At 42.6% G+C, this 22,501-nt stretch overlaps 1 protein-coding gene across 1 annotated transcript in view; it reads right to left on the minus strand.

Moving 5' to 3' along the window:
- Window positions 1-2,753: 2,753 nt before the first annotated feature.
- Window positions 2,754-22,501, minus strand: part of RNF175 (ring finger protein 175) — a 37,131-nt gene continuing 17,383 nt past the window's right edge. Inside the window, 8 exon segments of the mRNA XM_024106238.3 lie at window positions 2,754-2,856; window positions 2,858-2,872; window positions 3,730-3,831; window positions 9,889-10,022; window positions 10,754-10,880; window positions 13,418-13,454; window positions 13,457-13,497; window positions 14,424-14,578. Of these exon segments, the coding sequence (XP_023962006.2) occupies window positions 2,754-2,856; window positions 2,858-2,872; window positions 3,730-3,831; window positions 9,889-10,022; window positions 10,754-10,880; window positions 13,418-13,454; window positions 13,457-13,497; window positions 14,424-14,578 (714 nt within the window).

Consider the following 22,501-nt stretch of genomic DNA (forward strand, 5'->3'; position numbering starts at 1 on the left):
TGCAGTGTCTTCAACTACAGTGGAACATACTTGTAGCAAAGTCAATTTGCCATATCAAAACGTAAGGCCCACCCGTGTGCATGACTGTCACACCCTTCCTACACTATACATTTCCTGTTTGACAGTTTGAGGGTAGGAGAATTACAATGTGAAAAAATACATAATATAATAGACATAAAAATGTTAGTTACTGACAGTAAAGATTGAACAAAGACACACTCCACCAACTCAAAAACTTGGAAAGCATGGAAATAAAAAGTTAAGAAGAAGAGTTGTCTGTAGTCCTTACTGCTTTCACATCCCCTACTGTGTCTTTCACTTCCATCTGCAACAGATCCCAGCTTCACTGATCTTGCACTGTAAAGCAAAAGCTTATCGGTGACTTCTGATGCTCTTGTATCAAGAGAGGGGTACATGTGAGGAGATTATTTTGCAGCTTTTATGATGGATTTCAGTGGAGTTTGATTAGTACAAGCAGCTCTTTAAAGAGGGGAGCACCGATACAGCAAAAAACAATGGCGAGAGAGGTGCCTACTAGGACTAGTGGTAAAGACAGGGCTTGTTTATACCTCTCTGCAGGACTACTGGTTGTGAATAGTAGCGTGCTCCAAAGTGCTGCACTGTTACTTCCTGGTGTGGGTGCTGCGGACATGAATTAAAAGGTTCCTAGTTCAAATTAAGTTAGTCTTCTGCAAACAGGGCTACCGTAATGCAAAACAGGAGCCTTTTAGTTTGTGCCAACAGCATCCACTCAGGGGAGTGACAGAATAACATTTTGGTACACGCTCCTGTAACCTGAACTGTGGGGCAGTGTAGACATAGCCTCAGATTAATGTTTGCTGCATTTGGGAATAAGTGATCTTGAGTTAGTCCTCACAGCTGTGGCTGGTCCTCCAAATAATCACATGAATGGATGCTGTTAACGCTGGCTGAATAACTGACTATTTGGGTCAGGGTCAGGTCTGAAAAATTAAAGAGAAATCACATTGGGTCAACCCAAAAGGAAACGGTTTCACAATTTTCAGTGAACTGAAATGTTGAAAAATTTTTCATTTTCATTTCAAGGTTGTTTTTTTTTCAACATTTAAAAACAGACTAAATAAGGGGTAGGCAACCTATGGCACGCATGCCGAAGGCGGCACGCGAGCTGATTTTCAGTGGCACGCACACTGCCTGGGTCCTGGCCACCAGTCCGGGGGCCTGTGCATTTTAATGTAATTTTAAATGAAGCTTCTTAAACATTTTAAAGACCTTATTTACTTTACATACAACAATAGTTTAGTTATATATTATAGACTTATAGAAAGAGACCTTCTAAAAACATTAAAATTTATTACTGGCATGCAAAACCTTAAATTAGAGTGACTAAATGAAGACTCGACACACCACTTCCGAAAGGTTGCCGATGCCTGGACTAAATAAAACTCAGGGAAATTTCAAAATCAAACATCTTTCTGCAATGAAAAAATATAAATATTTTGTTTTGGAAATACACAAATAAAACATTTTGACATTTGCAAATGTTTTTTCTTTTTCGGACCTAAACAATGAGCCAAAATCGACCAAAATTCATGAACTGTTTCAGTCGAGCTGAATCTGCATTTGTTTTCAGAAAAAAAAAAAAAAGGTTTTTGCATGTAAAATTTTGCCAAGCTCTTGTGTTGCATTTAAGTTTTATGAGCCAATCCTCAATTTCATCAGCCAATGCTACCTGTCACAGAGTGGCTGGGCCCCTTAAGGGGTGATAGGCCACAGCCCTACCTGGGACAAGCTTAGCTCCTCTCCCCAGATGGGAAGGATGAGTACTAATAAATGAGGTCATGACTAACTGAGGCCAGGCCTACAGATATAAGGGAGAAGCCTGAGGGAGAGTGAGGAACTGGAGTATTACTGTCTCCCACTTGAGCTATGTAGGGCTGGGAGTGTCAGGCAGAACAGAAGCAACTGGCCTGAAGAAGCTGTTGCAGGTCAGTGCTGTAAGGAGCGAGACTGATTCCTGTAGGGAATAAAGGGACTGTTTGGATTATAACCCAGCTTCAGGAAGGAGGGCTAGGGACTCCTGATTCAATGAGAGAGACTGAACTCCGCTCTGAGAAGGAGGGATGGGGGGACTCCTGACTCCAGGAGAGAGAACTGTTCAAACTGTAGAACCCTGGGGCCCGCTGGGGAAGCTGGTATGAAGTACTAATGTCTCTATAGGCTAAAGTGGATCCCCCTCCAGAAGGGAGATATTTTAAAATTACATGGAATTGGTGACATTTTTGAGGAGCCCTGGGAGAAAGGGAAACTGAGGAAGTGTGCTGCAGAACCACCCAGGCCAGGAGAGTGTGCTCAAGAGGTGGCTACCTATTTACACTACCCGTCTTTCAGTAATCTGACTTGAACATCAATCAGTTGGTGCTATTGACATACTTACTAGTGCAGCAAAGATAAAAAAAATATTCAGAAATAGTCATAATGAGAAAAATAGCCATTTCTTTTACTAACATTGTCCTGTCATAAATGCTCCTTTCAAGGAGACCCTTTCCATGCACACTTTGAGAAAATCGGAAATGTTTTAATTTCATGCTGTTCAAGTAATGTAGTATTGCTGTAACATCAGAGAGGTCCACCTGAGGCTCTTGTAGAGCAGTGCAACAAGAACACCAGAGGTCAGTCTTAATTATATTTTTACAATATTAATTACAGGATATAAATAGTATTTTACATATTGAAATACCCAACATTTTACATTCTGTGTATAATCACATATCCTAGTCTAAGCCCAGCGAATAGTTAATGACTTGGACTATTCCTATAACAACTGGTTGCCAGGCCACCAGATAGCGGAGCCAATCCAACAGTTGCCCATACATGTTTTGTACGCTCCCACCTAAACTACTGTTAAGGAAATCTGCTGCCAAGATTGTTTAAAGATGAAAAGAGATTTGATATGACATCAGTTCCTTCAGCAATAAGCGAAGAAAAGTACTTGTTTAATGTTCTCAAACATAGTGCTCTCCGGTTCCTCTACAGTAGTGATACTCAGACTGTTGCTCCTGAGCCACAAGTGGCCCTTTAATGTGTCTCTTGCAGCACATGATAATTAAATCACACAGTATTTTAATATTCACCAATCTAAGTTATTAACTATCAGGATGCTTTTACTATGTTATTAACCAATTAAGTTATCAACTTGCACTAAGTTATTCACTTATTTTCTGGGAGAATAATATATATAAACAAAATATTTCCCCTGTTGAACAGTTTAAATATGAATAGTACTATAGTAAATGAAATAATGCATTCACACTACTGTGGCTCTTTGGGTAATGTTGATTGCTAATTTGGCTCCTGAACCACTGAGGTCTGAGTTTCACTGCTCTAGATTACTGTGTTTTGAATGATATTATCATAAAAATGTTTAAAGTAAAATGTAAACAGTTCCCCCAATGGGAATTGAAATGGGTTGAAAAAGTCAGTAGGGCAAATTCTGCTCCAACTTGAATGGGGTTTCACAAATGCAGCAGCAGAATTTGGGCTACTGTCCTTCCTTCTGGAGAAACTAGGAGAGATACTAACTAGTAAGAAGGAAGTAAAGAAATCTGCTGCTATTACTGGTATTTTAACTGGCCATATTTATTTTTATTTTTTACTCCCACCTCTCTCCACTGGATCATAACACAAACTAGCAAAGTCAAAAGAATTAAAAAATTGAAGTAAAAAACACATTTGTTAAGAAAAGGATACGGGTTACTTAACATCCTCTTCAAATCAACTTTCTCGTTGCAGTATGGGCAAGTCTGCTTTTTGCTAACAATGCACCAACCTCGGATGCAAAATTCATGAAATCTCGTATCGGGCATATTGTTAAGGATTCTTTCAAATATAAACAAGGAACAATACATGCTTCTGTGAACTTATCTACAGATTTGAATTATTATTGATTGCGCACATTGCATTGCTATTTATCTCAGGCACTTACACAGGTCACTTAACTTCTCTGCATCAGTTTCCCCAACTAAAAATGGGGATAATGATATTTACCCAACTTGGATGAAAAGCATGCCACACAATTTCATATTATATTTATTAATTATTATTAGATATGGGCCCAAGGCAAAATTCTGGATCTGGACATCCTTGAATTTAGGAATAACTGGAATCTAGAGCCAAATTTATTAGTAGCTGGCCCTATTCTTGAATGGGCTGAATCACAACCTCAGATCAAAATACTCTTGAATTTCCCAGTTTGGGTCTATAACTATTATCGTGAGAGTCTAAGGACATTGTTAAAGAAAAAAGAAGTGCAGTTGAGCATTTGAAATTCATGGAAAGTCAGGAGCCTTATGAAGTTGTTATAAAGTAGGTTATAATTTCTTTTTTAATTTGGGGAGAGGGGATTAAATGATTGATTAGTTGTAAACTACTTACATTAAGCTATTAAAAGAAGTGATATCAGTTACCTTAGAACAGCTTTAAAGGTCTCCTGTCCTTGTCATGCTTTCATATATTGAGCTGTGTTCCCTGAGTGATTCTGATCCCACTTTCACTCATGCAAATTTGGGGGTAACCTCACCTGAAGTCAGTCACATCAGTGTAACTAGGCTAGGTGAGTGGAGAATCAGGTCCCTTGGTACTTAGGCGCCTTAAATCTAGGGTTTACATGTCTAAATCCCAGTTTTAATTCCACAAAACTCCAACCAAACCCTGTAGGCTACTAAACTAACGCAGTGCCTAAGTTTCTGCCTCTCAGCATGTGCACTGATGCCTATCTCCTGCCTAAGCCCCAGAGCAATTCATGAACCAGGGGAAGATGGACATTTGTCTATCTAATTTGCATGCAGAGCCCAATTGGGTAGACTGCTGAGAGGCCACCTACTGGATCAGATCCTATTCAAAATCTGGAGCTCACCTTAACTTTTAGCTCAGTAGTTAGCACTCTCACCTGGGATGTGGGAGATCCAGGTTCAATTTTCCCCTCAGGCAGAAGGGGTGAAATAACTTAAACAGGGATCTCCCATCTCTCAGGAACATGCTCTAATCATAGACCTATGGGAGATGGGGAAGCTTCCTTAATCTCTCCCACTGAAGCTCTTCCCCTTTGTATAAACAATTAGTGACTAGAGCAGGAGGGACTGGACCCTGGTTAAGGTGGGTGTCTTAACTACCAGGCTACAGAGTTATTCTCCTTGTCCCTGCATCCACCAAATGACTATTTAAGTTTTTATCCACAGTGGTACAGCATCATTAGGAGAGATTAAAGGAGCCCCGCATCAGCCCCAGACCTCCAGAGAGCTGGGAGACCACTGTTCAAATGCCCCCTGAACCTAGATCGCCCACATCTAGGGTGACCATATTTCCCTGTGCTGAATACAGGACACCTGGTAAAATTAATCTTATTCAAGCGAGTTCAACGGCAATCAATCCGAACTACACAGTACAAACATTCAAATTAACATCAAGTTGACTGAGCCCTTGTTAAAAAGAAATACTGCCTAGTTGGATTCTTTTTATTTACCTTCTTATTTTTAAGGCTTTAGGGTTCACACAGGGAGAGGACACGGCCCCCCCCACCTGTCTGATATCAGGGGGTGACCGACCCTCCCTGCCCAGCACTCTCCGCCCTCCATGCCTGGCTGGGCCCCTGGAACAGACCCGCCTCTCCTGGTACTGCATCTTCCCAAGGCACCATGTGGAGGGGGAAACATAGGGTCATCCCCTCATCCCCGATTTCTGCCGTGGTTCACACCAGAATGTGGCCAGCAGCAGCCTTTTTGCACTGTGCAGGATGGGACCTGCTTCCAGCCGCATGGGATGGGGGAGGGAGGGAGGGATGACCTGGCCAGTGTCTTTGCAGAGCTCATCTCTTCCCCCCCCCCCCCCCCCACTTCCTATCTATGGCTGGAAGCAGCTTGTCCCTTCCTGCTCACACAGTGTCGAAAGGCAGCTAACTCCTCTAGGCTGTTGCTGGCCACCGACATAACCCAGCCACCGCCTGTCCCCAGGCTACAGTGCAGCTAGGAAGGGGTTAAGCCCTAAGGATGCATTGTGCACCAGGGCCCAGGGAACCTGATTGCAGGGGCTTCAGGGAACTGGGCCAGAGAGATGACTCAGCAGGGGCAGGGCCATCTCTGGCTTTTTGGCCGCCCCAAGCGCAAAAAACAAAAAACAAAAAAAAAACCTGTGGCGCGGCCAGAGCACGGGTGCAGGGGGACCGACTGGGGGGGGGGGGGAGAGGGAGGGAGCGGGTGGGAGAGAGAGAGAAGGGGGCAGCCAGGGCTATAGCAAGGGCACTGCCACGCGGCCCCTCCCGCCGCCTGCTGTGAGGGCTCCGCTCCGGTCGGCGGGGAGGGAAGGAAGAGGACTGCCCTGCAGGGTGATCTGGTTCTCCGTGCCACCGCCCCCTACAGGGCGGCCGGAGCGGAACAACAACAACAACAAAAAGCGGCCGTGCCGCCCTAGGATTGGGCAGAATGCCACCTTGAACAATCTGCCACCCCAAGCACCAGCTTGCTCAACTGGTGCCTGGAGCCGGCCCTGAGCAGGGGAGGGTGCCTAGGGGACGGAGCAGCCCTTCACGCTAGGGGGTGGGTGAAGAGGGTGCTAGGCCCCTGCCCCGGGGGCTGATGTTAAGCCTGCAGGGTCGGGGTGCAAACAGGCTGAAAATCGCTTCCCCTCACCACTCCAGAGCTTAGCTGAAGGGCAGAGAGGATTCCCCGTACCAGCGCTGTGTGGGGCTTTGGCACATGCAGGGCTCAGCTCCTCCTGGCCAGCGCCCCAGGATGGAGGGTCTTGAGCTTTCCCGGGGTGCCAGCCCAACCAGAGGCAGTGGGGGAAGGAAGGAGCCTGCTGGCCAGGCTGTTGGTGAGCTCAGCGCTCCGACTAGGGGCTGGTTCTCCACACAGCGCTGGGAGCGGGACGCACCCTGTGGTGGGGGAGGGGAATATGGAGGAGCTGCAGGGGGTAAAGGGGCAAAGCAGGGAGAGGACAGCAAGAGGGGAAGCATGTAAAGAGCCGATCGGTGGGCTGCAGAGGTGACACATAACTGGCCATCGCCCAGCGCTTGCCTGCACTCACCAGCCACCACAGCATGCAGAAACATAACGGGGGGCAGAGCCCTACTAGCCGAGAGCTGGCACCGCAACAGGGGCTATGCTGACAGACCAGCAGGGGGAGCAGCCAGCCCCACCCCCAGCCTTGCACACCCACCAGACCCTCCACTAATCACTGGTAGGCGGGCAGCTGGCAAGCAGGGATCCGACCAGCAGCAAGACCCACCAGCCCTGATGGGGAAGTGGGGGAGGAGAGACAGAAAATACAGGACAATTTGCCCATTTTTAAGAAAAAGTTGGGACACCCGCAGGAGGCCTTAAGTATGGGACTGTCCCTTTAAAAACGGGATGTCTAGTCATCCTACCCACATCACACATGAGTGCATTAACCATAAGGCTAAAAATTATAGTGTGAGCAACAGCTCCATTTTGTGTGTGAGATAGGTGCTTAACTCATTCCTGCAGCAAACTTCTTAGGTGTCTAAGCTGCCTGACTTCAAGAGATGCGTTTTCATTTGTGGACCACTAAGCCGAGACAGGCACCTCCCTGCAGCCCAGAGGCAGTAGCCTACCTCAGAGAGGGGCAGGGTTTATCACACACCCAGGGCCGGCTCCAGGCACCAGCCCACCAAGCTTGTGCTTGGGGCGGCACCTGGAGGAGGGCGGCACGGCGTGTCACTCCGTCTCTGGCCGCCGGGGAGAGCGGAGCCCCAGCCGGGCTCTCCGCCCTCCTCCCGGTGCTCTGGACACCAGCGGAGCCGCAGTGGGCTCGCCGCCCTCCCCCCGGCGCTCCGGCCGGTCTGGGACAGGGGCCCGCGGCCAGGCTCAGCGCCCTCCCCTGTCGTGCTCCGGGGGGGTGGCAGGGAAGGGGGGCGGCAGGAGGCTTTTTTGCCTGGGGCGGCAAAAAAGCCAGAGCCGACCCTGCACACACCTCTTTTTTGGTTTCTCTCTCTCTAATGTGCTGGCTTTTGTGTGTCACATTCCGATCTCCCCATTTATTGTATAGGGAGTCTAGGTGCCTAACTCAGGCTTTGTGGATCACAGTAGTGTTCCTGTGATTTTTTTTTCTAGGAGCCTACAAGTTAGACACCATGATGCTCAGCAATGCAATGACTAAATCCCTTGTGGATCAGGCCCTTCTGTCTTAACCTATGGTACATCAGATGGCAGCACCGGCTCAGTGAAACTGCATCTCTCAATGGCTGAACTTCAACTTGCAGCTGCTCTGTTCTATGGCACTGATTTTTCTGGGGAAGGATATGCAAACGCTGCTGCTACGCAGTCAAGGTATTATTGGACTGTAGATATGGATCGCTACATAGAAAGTGGGCAATGGTCATAGATTCTAAAGCCAGAAGGGACCATTATGATCATCTACTCTGACTTTTATACCACAGGCCATAGAAATACCCAAAATTAATTCTTTTAGAAAAAAAACAAATATTGATTTTTAAAATGGTCAGTGATAGAATATCCACCATAACCATTGGAATAATTTACCTAGGGTCAATTACTCTCACTGTTGAAATTTTACACCTTTATTTCCAGTTTGTATAAACAGTAATCAAGTCACCCCTTAACCTTTGCTTTGTTAAGATAAACACATGGACCCTTGAGTCTGTCACTGTAAGGCAAATTTTCTGTTCTCACGGCTTGTCTCTGAACCCTCTCCAATTTTTCAACATTGTTCTTGAATTGTGGATATCAGAACTGGACATAGTATTCCAGTAGCAGTCTCACCAGTGCCAAATACTGAAGTAAAATAACCTCTCTATGGCTCGAGATTTGCCTGTTTATGCATCCAAAGAGCACATTAGCCCTTTAGGCCACAGCCTCGCTGTGGGAGCTTATATTCAGCTGACTATCCACCATGACCCCCAAAGCTTTTTCAGAGTCAGTTTTGCAGGATAGAGTCCCCCATCCTGTAAGCATGGCTTGCCTTCTTTGTTCCTAGATGTATATATTTACATTTTAGCCATCTTAAAAATGCGTATTGTTTGCTTGCACCCAAGTTACGAAGCGATCCAGATCACTCTGCATCAGTGGCCTGTTCTCCGAATTATTTACCACTCCCACAATTTGCAAACAATCTGCAAACTTTGTCAGGGATAATTTTATGTTTTCTTCCAGGTCTTTGATAAAAGTGTTGAATAGTGTGGGGCTACGAACAGAGCCGTGTGGGATCCAACTATAAACACACCCATTCAATGATGATTCCCCATTTACAATTACATTTTCAGACATGTTAAGTTAGCCAACTTTTAATTTATTTAATATGTGCCATATTAATTTTATATCATTCTAGTTTTTAATCAAACTGTTGTGCAGTACCAAGTCAAATGCTTTACAAAGGTCTATGTACATTACATCAAACACTATTACCTTTATCAATCAGACTTGTAATCTCAGGCTTGTCCCTGTGGCGTGCCGCCTCCCGCAGCTCCCAGTGGCTGGGAACGGTGAACCGTGGCCACCGGGAGCTGCGGGGGGCCATGCCTGCAGACAGTCAACATCTGTAAAATGTCTCACGGCCTGCAATCAGCTTACCCTGGTTGGCCACCACTGGGTTAGCTGCTTGGTGCACCTGAGTTTCAGTAGCTTGGGAAGCAAGCATTGCATGATAGCACTTAAACTTAGGTCTTCCACTAAACCTCATGTGAGCAAACAGGCAACTTATTCTATATTGCTATTTTTACCTTTTGTGCTGTGGTTTCTTTGATTGTGTTCATTTATTTCTCTTCACCTCTGTTCCCCTCCCCCCCCCCCCCCGACTGTTTATTGCTAATCATTTTATTTTTGGTGCAACAGCAAGAAAAGAGGAAACCATTATTTCATAATTGAATTGAAAGGAAACACATGATTGCATGACAGCTGGTAGGTATTTTCAATTATCCCTTCCTCATTTATGTCCACAAAGATTTTCTGTCTACAGACTGCACAGATGTCATTGGACAAATTTCTTGTAGGCATCCCACTGACATTATAAAACTGTTGAATATTTATAGTGGGGGAAACAACACTTTCCATTAGGGCCAAGGAGACACAAATAACTCAGTATAAGTCCACAATGGTTAAGGACAGGAATGAAAGAAGCTAAAACTTAGATACTAGTGACAGAATGTATAGATCCTGACATGTAGGTGGTTTGGAGAGAATTAAAATCTTCTTGCTGAGAAGAGAACTTCAAGTGTCTGCCTCTATTGCAAAGCGTGCCAAACATCCCAGACTTGTCCTTCACTAAGGACACCTACATTCCCTAACTGCCTCATTAAGAAGAAAAGACAAGAATTGCAAAAAGGGAAAGATTTAATGGCTCTTTCACTGGGTTTTGGAGAACTAAGAAGCAGACCCACCTATGGCAATGAGGAGTCTTTTTTGGTCTCTTGTTTATATGGAATCAGGTTGAGAGAAACCCTATTTTTGCCTTTTTTGTTTGGACCAGCCCTCTACGTTGCTATATAGGGATTGTGTCTCCTAACTCAGACCAGTGAATACTCACTGGTTATAATACTGTATTAAGAAATTCCTTTTGAAACTAAGATCAGTCAGAAAGTAGGAGAGTTTGCCTATGGCACAATAAAAGTTGTCTTTAAGGAAAGGTTAGATAAACTTGTAGAAAGAGTACGGGGGGAATCTTTCTTCTAGAAGCATGGGGTACAATTAGACTCAAGAGCTCATTGCCAGTCCATCTGACTGTCATTCAATGTAATGAAACCAGCACTTATGCCTATAGTGGAAGCCATGTAATCAGAACAAATCTCTGCAAAGTCTCTTCCCATCACTCCATAGTAGATTCCATAAAACAGCAATATCACACCAAAATCCATGGAATCTTCCGTCTTGATTCTGTATAACAACAGATAAAGAGCATATGGGTGTGTTTGCTAGTGTACAGAATATAGGGAGAAAGTATCAAACTGATTTTTACTCCTGATAGCTCGGCCTTTGTTTTTCCTCACTACAACTCTGTTTTCAATTTCCTTCGAAGCCAACTTCATATTTGTGGTGTAATAAGGAACAACATTAATCTCATAAAAGTATGCTCTAACAATTTCTGTTATCTTTATAGACACTTAACTCGACCTAAATAAGGTATTTAAGGAGAAATTGGAAAGGGTCCAAAGAAGAGCAACAAGAATGATTAAAGGTCTTGAGAACATGACCTATGAAGGAAGGCTGAAAGAACTGGGTTTGTTTAGTTTGGAGAAGAGAAGACTGAGAGGGGACATGATAGCAGTTTTCAGGTATCTAAAAGGGTGTCATGAGGAGGAGGGAGAGAACTTGTTCACCTTAGCCTCTAAGGATAGAACCAGAAACAATGGGTTTAAACTGCAGCAAGGGAGGTCTAGGTTGGACATTAGGAAAAAGTTCCTAACTGTCAGGGTGGTTAAACACTGGAACAAATGCCTAGGGAGGTTGTGGAATCTCCGTCTCTGGAGATATTTAAGAGTAGGTTAGATAAATGTCTATCAGGGATGGTCTAGACAGTATTTGGTCCTGCCATGCGGGCAGGGGACTGGACTCGATGACCTCTCGAGGTCCCTTCCAGTCCTATAATCTATGATTCTATGATTCTATTATAGAAAGTGCAAAATGGCATTTTTTTCCAAGGGAAAAATCTTTAAAATACAAATGAATTAGGCGGACATTTTATTGTTTCGAGGAAGCAACAAAATCACCCAATACTTAGTAAAAATGTAAAATGCCTTTTAAATAAATGCTAAATTATTTTAGCTGAAAGAACTCATCCTGGAAAAAATGCTCAACAATAAAGTTCACTATACTGCAGTAAATGAAGCTTAAAAGCAGAAACACTACACAAAAATAACAGTCAGGAATTGTGAAAATACTGTGATCTAAGTCAAAAGACTAAGTGTGATGTTAATAAAGCTTATTGTTAAGTCATCTTCTAGAGTAGTTTACTTTATACAATATTAGTTATTAACAGCACCCAGAAGTTTATTAGGTACTTTATAGGTCAGGTCCTTGTCCTGCTGAGTTTACAATCTAATCATACATACTGTACACGCACCTAAAAGAACAACAGATATTATATACACTTTGCAAACTCTCAAAGCTTTTTTTTGCCTCATCTCCAGTGTTCCCACAGCTCCAAAGCAATGCTGCCTGTAAATATTAAATGGGTACTATCCAGTCATTCCTGTCTGTGAAGTACATGTAATATTTTAGGCAGTTTTCCAAAACAGCCTCCTCATTTCATGTTTCCTTCTAAAAAATCAGTACTACAAACACTGTTTTCTTATCAGCAACTGTAGACCAACAAGCCACTCTGTTTCTTTACTCATTTGCATACACAGATTGGGGGAATAATGCAATAACTGCCTTGAAGGAGACTCAAATAAGGGTCTTTTGTTCCCCAGCCATTAGTGGCTGCAAGTGCTGTGGGGGTCGCATGAACTTGGGAGAAGGTAACGCCTAATATTCCTCCATATACATTTGTATAGTTGCTTCTGAATTGGCATTGATAGACTGTGGCGGTAGCAAAATTCAGCCTTTCAATCCAAGAGCAGCCATATAGGCCAGGACTCCCTGGGAGGCCAGAAACTTCCCCCAGGAGTACATTCTCACAGATCTGGGAGCCTCCCACGAGGCCTAAGAATGCACTGCTAATTTTTGCTGACGGGGGGACACAAGGAGAGCCTTTAAAATGAGTGCGGTTGTTGTCTCCATGAATTTGGGGGTGGAGAGGTGGGTTTGGTAAAACCTTGATTGGATTTTGGCACAGGAAGGGGAATTCTGTAAATATCCTTAAAACAATTAATCAGTAGGGAGATGTGTAATAGTTTGTGGAATTAGTTGGGTTAAAGAGAACAGAACTGAGGGTAGGGGTAAGAGTCAAAATCAAAAAGGAAAAAACCTGACAATACAATAGATCAGTAGAGCGGCAATTGGACATAGCCATATATAAAGAGGAACTACAAGATGTGTGCTAAACATCACTCTGATCACCATGCTTATATATTTTATTTCTGTCCCTTAGCCTGTGTATGCATCATCTCCTGTGTGAATCCCATTGCAGGAGCAGGGCCTTACTTAACAGTTAAAATAAATAGTTAAAAGTACAAACACCGGGGTGGTATGTAATTTTATTTTTTCCCCTTACAATCCAGGAATACAATATATGAAGCCACTAAAGCAGTTTAAGTATCAAGTCTCAGATTAATTGTGCAAAAAAATCAAGAAACTAGAGAAAATGTAAACCTGTGCCCTAAGCTATAGTTATTTGTTTGACGTGGGGAAAAGATTAAATTTCAGGTGAATGTTTTCATTGCAACCATCAAAGTTTATAAAAATTCTACATAAAAGCATATTTTGAAAGTAACAAGAGACACACAATCTGAAGATTACCTGAAGATACCTACCGAAAGAATAAATTAAATCCAAACATGGTAAACATGCATAACTCAGTTTATAGATAAGAAGAAACCACTTGTAGACCAACCTGTGGATCAGAGAAAAGGAAACATACTGAAGATCTCCAAAATCTCATACTGTATCATATCTTAGACTGCTACATCTTTTTACAAATTCAGTTTCTAAGAAATGCAAGTTTAAAATGTCCTGTCTTTGTCTATATTCAAAATTAAACTGGGATTAAAATCCATTTGGATAGAAACTCCTTTCTTATCACAAGAAATGGGTGTATCACCACACCTGCATATTTAACAAAATACATTGCCGAGAAGGTACCCTGGGCCTGCTCCACCAAAAGACGACTAGTGTTCATTAGGATTTACTGCTGTGAGTAGTCGCTTTGAAGTAAATGGCCTTGGCTACACTGGTGCTGTACAGCGCTGCAACTTGCTGAGCTCAGGGGTGTGAAAATGCCCCCCCCCCCGAGCGCAGCAAGTACAGCACTGTAAAGCGCGAGTGTAATCAGAGCCTGCAGCACTGCACGCTCGCTCGCAACACTGCAAGCTATTCCCCTCAGAGAACGGCAGCACTGGGAAGTCTTGAGTGTAGCCAAGGCCAATGATAGTGCTCAAATGGAGCTACTCACTGTAGTAAGCACCACACTGTAGTGTTTGTAGGGTGAGAGGCCCATAGCTGAATATAGGAATTAAGATACACATATATGGTGTTAACTTTAACTTTCATACTTACTCATTTACATTTCAAGTTTGATAAAGGTCACCAACCAAAAGCATACTTAGGCACCTAAATAAAAGGAGCTTGATTTTCTCTAGGTGTTATTCAAACGTAGCAATGTGATTAATAAATGTCTTAATCTACAACTATTAAATTTATTAAACTTTGTGACACATGAACAGCAAATGACTGCAAGTCCAACCAAAGTATCCCCTTAACAATCCCCACCCTCCATCTTCAATTGTCCTTCAAAAGAAAGAGGACCTAAAGAATACATACCGTAGTGTTCTGCCTGAGAAGGGTTTGCGGGTATCTCTGAAGATGATGTAACTGGTAATAAGTTAGAACATTCCCCACATGGACAGAAATTGCCACCAGTGAAGTTTGATGGTGAAATACAAAGGAACAACCCACATCTGCAGGAGGGTTACCAGCTGTCAGAGAAATACAGAAAGTCACTTTAAACTACTAAGAGCCTAGAGTTCTGTATTCCATCATTACTTTAATTAAAGTATATTGACAAACCAGAATAGTGACAAACCACTACAAAATATATGTTGCATCATTTGTACAGCACTGACCACAATGTGGCCCTGATATTGATTTGGGCACTACTGCATTATAACTAATTATGATGATTTTTCTCTCACTTACAACACTGTAGCTCAGGAATAATTCCAATTCAGTGGATAGCTACACTGTTATAAAACTGGGGTAAAAGAAATCAGGCCCATAATCAAAAGGCCATATCTTCCGCTGATGTCATGCCACTGAAATCAACTGATTTAAAAAAAAAAATCAATTTACATTTAAAAGTGACTGATACGAAAGTTCATGGGCCAAAATCTCTGAAATCAACAGAGTTACATCAGTTAAGAATTTGGCCGATAAGATTTAGAGTCACTCTTAAAAGCCTCTACTGAAAGTCATGGCATTGAATTCAGTCCCAAATAAACCAGCCATAAAACACTGACAATGACTTTCTAAAAATCTCACTCACCAGCACAAACAAAATGGATTAAACTTTTTCATCTTTTTCTCAATTAATGCTGGTAAACTTAATAATTTATACTTGCTCATCTCTGCTTTTTAATTTGCCTGTGGTAATCAAATATCTATTCCAGATCCTTTACAATATGCAAACATTTTAAACCCACTGAATAGTCAGCCTTCTGATGTTGGCACTCTCCAGGACTCCTATTCATTGACCATGAATTTGGCACTGGGAAAACCTGATGGTGGTAGAGATAAAGCTAAATGACTTTAGTGTGTTTGTAAAGTTTAAGAGTTGCAGCTCCTAATCCTGTATTGGTAGACTTTATAATAAGGTTGCTGAGAATAAAAGAAACTGTGAAGAGACTCATTTAGAACGTGGATAAATTAAAAAACAACAACCCCCCACCCTCAAATGTTATCTATAACAAGGTGACGGGTCACAATTTCCTTACTGGGGGGAGGGAAGGGAAGGATAAGAATCTCATCTCTTAAACCTAAAATGAAATCATGTAGTGCCCAATCTTATTCCAGCTGACATCTATCGGTGTTTTGCCATAGACTCCAATGGAAGCAGAACTGAGGCTTTCCTCTGTTACTAAGAAAAATTAGGGACTTTTTGTATTTCCCTTTTGTTTTTAAATACAGACTTTCCCCTAAAAAAGAGCTTTAATATGAAGCAATATTTTGTTAAAATTAGTATTTAATTATCAAGGTCTTGATAAAAGATTAGGTCATTTAAAATAAATAGATGTAAAAGATAGGAACACAGCAATTCTGGATCAGACATTGATCCAGCTGGGCCTAAGCCCTGCACTTGCAGAGATCAAGGGCTACTACAAGGTGTGGGAAAGTCTGCTACTCAACTATCAAAATAATATTGCTCCTCCCATCCCATGCACTACCAGTTGCCTCTGGTGGGTCATTTGAGGGTTTGTCTGCACTGGCAATTAACAGCGCTGCAACTTTCGCACTCAGGGGTGTGAAAAAACACCCCCCCTGAGCACAGCAAGTTGCAGCACTGTAAAGCACCAGTGTAAATAGTGCCCAAGCGCTGGGAGCTACGCCCCTCATTGAGGTGTTTTTTTTCATGTGCTGGGTGATTCTATGAACACCAGACAGGGTGAATGCAACCTCTGCATGTCACGCAATGTAGTGTAGGATTGGCATGTGATCTGCAGTAGCTTCAAAAGGACTACAGAATGCTTTCCAATGTGCAGGGGGAGCAAGCATACACACTGTACGTGTACTCCTTTGTGGAGTTCAGCACCTTCTCCTTTTTAGTGGCTGGCATGAGTTATGGCTGTGCCTTCTCACTGCATTCTGCCCATCCCTTCCTGCCCCCTGTAGGGCACTGTTCACCCTCACAAGAGATGGGGGAGCAGTTCCTGGCTTTCTTTGACTGCAGGAACTGGAATTCTCACTGGCCCTCACCTAAGCCATGCCAGTTGGAAGAGGCTTCCTGCTGCCTCCCCTTCCCACTGTGCACCTGTGTAAGGGCCAGGAAGAACATGATCCTAAAGTTCTAACATGGTCACATGTTATTTTTTGGCTGCTGAAAGTGGAACCTAAAATTACAGTTCAGCCTCTTAAATTATCAGACCGTCAGCTACATAGGAGCAGCAACTTTCCCAGATTTGTTCAATGCTAATCATCATTATCTAATTGGTTAGTTATAAACATTCATGTCTTAACCAATTTTAAAATTGTACTTTGAGATTTTCTTTGCTAATTCTATAAAGGAGATTGAATTTTGGTGAAGATATTACATTAAATCTAAAAAGAACTCATCTCTTCAAAGCTATTAAAGATACTCTTCATTGTGTTCCATACAAATTGAACTGTTAATTTTAATAGTAATTGCCACATATGAAATGTAGGAAAGTTATATCAAGTAAATAAGAGTATAAAAATATGAAATCATGTCAAAGATACAAGGCCTAGTATCTGCAATATATTAATAATTCTGGAGGGTCACCATCTGGACAACATCATGTAACAACACATCTGCATTGCTGGTAAATGGCAACTCTAGCATCTGGATCATATTATTCCAAATTTTCCTCATCCATATATCATAGCAAGAGGAATTTCCTGACAAATCAGACAGCTGCCAAAAAGTAAAATGTTTTTTTCTTTATTGTACTTTAAATGAGCACAAAAAGACCTGGAAGTGAAGTCAGCATTGGCGTCCTAGACAGCATTCCCATTTTCTAATTATACAGATGGAACAACAATTCACACAAACATACAATGATTTTTTTAAAGATTATATTTGTACTCTGCCTCAAATTATCTTTTTTTTCCTGTTATGAGTAAACAAGAACTTATACCACAAACAAATTCAGAAAAAAAAAAAGTATTATTGTGCTATTCCTTCCATCTTAAAGCAAGTGGTGAAAAATGCATACATAAAGAAAATAACTATTAATAATTAGATTTATTGTGACAGAATGATCTCATCAGAACTTGTTAATTTGGCAACAGAAGCCAATGGGCTTTCTAAATATCTAGTTTCTTTTGATGCAGACATATTCAAATATTTAAAACGTGCATGAAAGCAGTAATAACTCAGCTATGTGGCATTTAAATTTTAATGTAATATGCTTACATTCAATTGTATGCCAGAAATTGGCAGAGATTTCTATATTAACCAAACCAAAATGACAATATTTTCAAGTTTAGACTCATTATTTATTGGTAGAAATCAATTATTTGTTAAATATATTACTTCATTTGTCAACTGTATTCCAAAGTACTCATTACATGGCAATCTTGCCACAGAGGATTTATGACTAGTAGAATACACAACTTATATTTATATAGTCATCTATGATCAGAAACATCTGAAATGATTTGAAGACAAATATTCCTTTTCTGTCCTACATATTTTAAAACTTTGTATTATGCCAGAAGAAAGCATTTTTCTCAACACAGATCATATATATTAAATATTAATCAGTGGATAGCTTCCAAAAATAAGCAAACTCTATGATAAGAAGCACCTCAGTATCTGCTAGTCAGATTTTCCCTTGGGAAAAGACAGAGGGTCAAATCATTTGACAAGCTTTCTTACTATATTCTTTTTTTCAGTTGAAGACTCCAGACCTGACACTCCATTCTGTCACATCAGTTTGACATTGACTTCATTGGAGTCAAGTCAGTGTAAAACTAGTGTAATGGAATGGAGAAACAGGCCTGCTACTTGCACACTGAACTGATCACTTTCTGAATATCAGGCTCTTAAGATATTTTTCAGCTTGCATATGAAAAAAAATGGAGGGATCCAGAATCATTACTCAACTTTGAAAAACTTGGACAACAAGTTTAATTTGTCAAGAAAACTAATCAGGATTTCATAAACTCTTATGCGTCTGACGAAGTTGGTATTCACCCACGAAAGCTTATGCTCCAATATGTCTTTTAGTCTATAAGGTGCCACAGGACTCTTTGTTGCTTTTTACAGATCCAGACTAACACAGCTACCCCTCTGATAATAAACTCTTATAGTTTCCTTCAATCTGCACCTCCATAATTTGGAAGCTAATTCTCTCGGCCAACTAGCCGAGTTACAAGAAGTTACATCTACAAGAAGTACTGAAGCGAGGACTACTAAGATTTATTCCAGCATCAGGAAAACCACATTTTTTTTTCTCCAGGCTCACACCCAGGCTATTTTACATTTGACCATCTGGTGGCTGGCAATTTCTTCCCTCACGCCAGAATTATCCACAGCTGAATTTTGGCTGGTTTGTTACAACAAATGCTTTCATTCCTTTGACACAGGAACCTTTCCCAGCATGCTCCTCTTTCAGTTGCTGGCCCTCTAAATTCTGAATAAACTTACAGAACACATTTTAGAAGCTGCAGGCTGTAACTACCTCCCTTGAATTCAGTAAGTATTTGGGTATTTTTCTCTTTTTAGACACACTGATGCCCTTTCCTTCCAGGTTTGATTTTTATGCTTCCTGTAGCCTATTTTCCCCCAAGTTTACCAAACAACTGGTAGGTTGTCAATCCCCCTCAACTCTTTGTCTGACTCCTACCTACTACAGTCATGCAAAGATCTCATTAATGAGTCAATCAAACAGGCATCCCGCAGAGGACATACATATCCAGCTCAGAATAAAGGAGACAGAAAGCATTTGGAGATACCTTGGAGGGAATAAGAAGACTTAGGACAGCCTTCCCTCAGAGCCTTCATACTACTAGGAATAAGAGTGCCTTTGTACCAGAGGCACCATGGTGCCAAATGGTTATGCCAAACCAAGCCACATGTGATGATAATCTGGTTCCCTAATCTCCTAGGGAAAGGGAACACAGAAGAAGGCAGTTTCCACTCTTACCCCGATTACAACCACCTGCTTTTTGTCAGCAGACTAAAATTCCAAGCCTCAACTATACAGTTATTCTACTGGGGAGGGTTGTATGGCTTGCTTCTTTATCTGACCCCCTCCCCATCGCTCATACTCCCTAAGAAGTTAGCATTTAGTCAGCAGCATCAGAAACAAAAATATTTAATTCTCTCACATCTGTACATAGAATCTGACACACACACATAAAGTATGAGTAAACTATTCAGATACAAGTTGGATGATCAAAAGCTGGGTAGCAAGCAAGTACATGAGCAACAAGAGTAGAGAGCGGTTTTATCTTTTTAATGTGTTGGGTTTGGGTTTTTTTTTTAAACTAGGATTTAGTTAAATCTCACTGATTTGGTGAGATTACAGTGATATCAGTATGAGCACACCCTATAACCATCATAACTCGCACCTGACTGTACCTATATCAGGTAGTGATGCAGAGGCCTAAACCTGCCTGTATTTAGTTTTGTGATATAGGTTTTGTTTTGTTTTTAACTCCAAATGTGCAGTTCCCTGTGTGTTAGTCAAGTTAATCAAGTAATTAATGTAAGTGCATTCAAAGCCTCTGTTTCTAAATGAAAGTGTTCTGATCTGAGTTGATAAATCAGTGTGTGCTGATTGGTTTCAGATGCTACATTCAGATTATTTTGTGTAAGAATCTAGCTAGTCAGTAAACTTTTATGTCCTGATCCTTGTCCCGGATATTATTGTGCCTCATAAAGTGGCTCACATTCTGTTATCCATTACACTGGTATAAATTTAGAGTGATTGAATGGATTTCAATATTGTTGCAAAGTTATCGTTAAAGAGGAAGTGAATTCTTTAAGGTGATGAGACTAAAAGGGTTTACCAGTGGTGTGAATGATATCTCTTGTTTCTTTCTGTACTTGCCTAATGCACAAGCATTTTAAAATGTTGTGTTCAAGTTAGTTCACAGATTCCCTGTGATTCACAGAAATATCCTAAACAGGATGTTTATGTGGCCAGTGATCAGACATGCCTACCCTGTGGGGGAAAAAATGCAGAACTTGGGCTTGTTTTTGGCTTAATTGGCTTGTGAGTTGCTTGTTGGCTAGTTTTTGACTTGTAGCTTGTTTGACTTGTAGCTTGTTGTAGTTTGTTGCTGCTTTTTTTTCTTATCGGTTCCCAGCAAGCAGGGGCAAGGGGGGAGAGAGCCAGGGGTGCACAGCGGGTCCACCATAGTCCCAGACTGCATGCCAGGGGGATCTAGTCACATAGAGGGTTGGGGTTCTTAGGGATTGGCTTGTTTTGACCTTGTTTTGAAATGGGATTAGCTTGATTTTTTTGTTTATTGTGTAAGTCAGGGTGTTTATTTACCATGTGAAAGTGCAACTGTGCCACTGAGGAGGCCAATTTGAAAATTAGGTAATATATGCCCGGACTTGCCATATGGGTGTAGATCTATTCTTTTTAACTACAAGATATATTAATGAAAAATTCTCTGAAGTTATCTAATGTGGAATTAATGCTCTGCACTATCTGCTGTTTGAGACTCAGTACAAGTAACATTAACAGTCTTGTAAAAATAGATGCGCACGGATGCGAAACTAAATTATTTTCTCAGCTAAGCAGAGCATAAAGCAGAACTGCCACAACCAAGTCCAAAATTAGCTTCAACTTCTGGTATGATGGTTTATATAGACAGACATTCTGCTTCTTTTCACTGCGTTTCCATTATTACTGGATTTGAAGATCTGGCCATTGCCACAGGACGGTGATTCATCACTTAAATAGGGCTGGGATGGGGGAGGGAGTGCGGGGTGCTGTGTGCAGGAAGGGGCTCAGGGCAAAGGGTTGGGGTGTAGGAGGGGGCTGAGGGCGGGGGTGCGGAGTGTGGGAGGGGGCTCAGGACAGGGGATTGGAGTGCAGGAGGGGTGTGGCAGGGGCTCAGGGCAGTGGATTGGGGTGCAGGAGGGGTGTGGCAGGGGGCTCAGGGCAGGGGGTTGGGAGCTCAAGGCAGGGGGATGGGGTTCAGAAGGGGTGCGGAGGGCTCAGGGCAGGGGGTTGGGGTTGCGGGGTGTGGCAGGGGGTTGGGGTGCAGGATGCAGGAGAGGTTCAGGGTGTGGGTTCCGGCCCAGTGCTGCTTACCCTGAGCAGCTCCGGGGTGACAGTGGCACGCAGCGGGGCTAAGGCAGGCTCCCTGCCTGCCTTGGCCCCGCACCGCTCCTGGAAGTGGCCGGCATCACGTGCCTGTGGCCTCCAGGGGACGGCGGGGGGCAGAGGGCTCCGCGCACTGCCCTCGCCTGTGGGTACCTATCATATTCTATGATTCTACCTCCCCTGAAGCGCCCATTGGCCACGGTTCCCCATTTCCAGCCAATGGGAGCTGCGGGGGGCAGTGCCTGGGGCCACAGGGATGTGGTGCCAGCTGCTTCTGGGAGTGGCACGGGGCCAGGGGAGGCAGGAAGCCTGCCTTAATCCCGCTCCGCCATGGGGCTGGCAATCCCGTGGGCTGGATCCAAAGCTCTGATGGGCTGGATCCAGCTCGCGGGCCGTAGTTTGCCCACCCCTGTTGTTGTACATTTAAAAAAACCAACCCCCCCCCCTTATTAAAACCTGATTAATGCTTGTAGCTGAAGTGGGTCCTCTATAAAGTGGATATAAGATAGATCATATGAATGAGTATTAGGTCCACTAAAATCATCACCTACCAACCAGATAGTTTTTAAAATGTAATTAACTACTGGTTGAGGCTAAAGTTTCAAAAAGTAGATCCTAGTAAGCAACACAAGGCATAGGACAAGAGCTAGTATACTACTGGCGTTTTTGGACACTGACAGTGATCCAGCACCAATGAATAGCTTTACAGTATTGTAAGGGAGAGTAATGAAAGGACAATGCAAAATGTATGTTTCTTAGCACTATCAGATATTTGCACATGCCAAGAGGGGCCATTATAAAAGCTCAACAACTCCGTATATATTTAGTATTCAGCTGTGTGTTTGTACTGGTGGTGGGACAGCAGTTTCTCTACCTTGA

Source organism: Chrysemys picta, chromosome 5, assembly GCF_011386835.1.
Source record: "Chrysemys picta bellii isolate R12L10 chromosome 5, ASM1138683v2, whole genome shotgun sequence".
Classification (NCBI taxonomy): domain Eukaryota; kingdom Metazoa; phylum Chordata; order Testudines; family Emydidae; genus Chrysemys; species Chrysemys picta.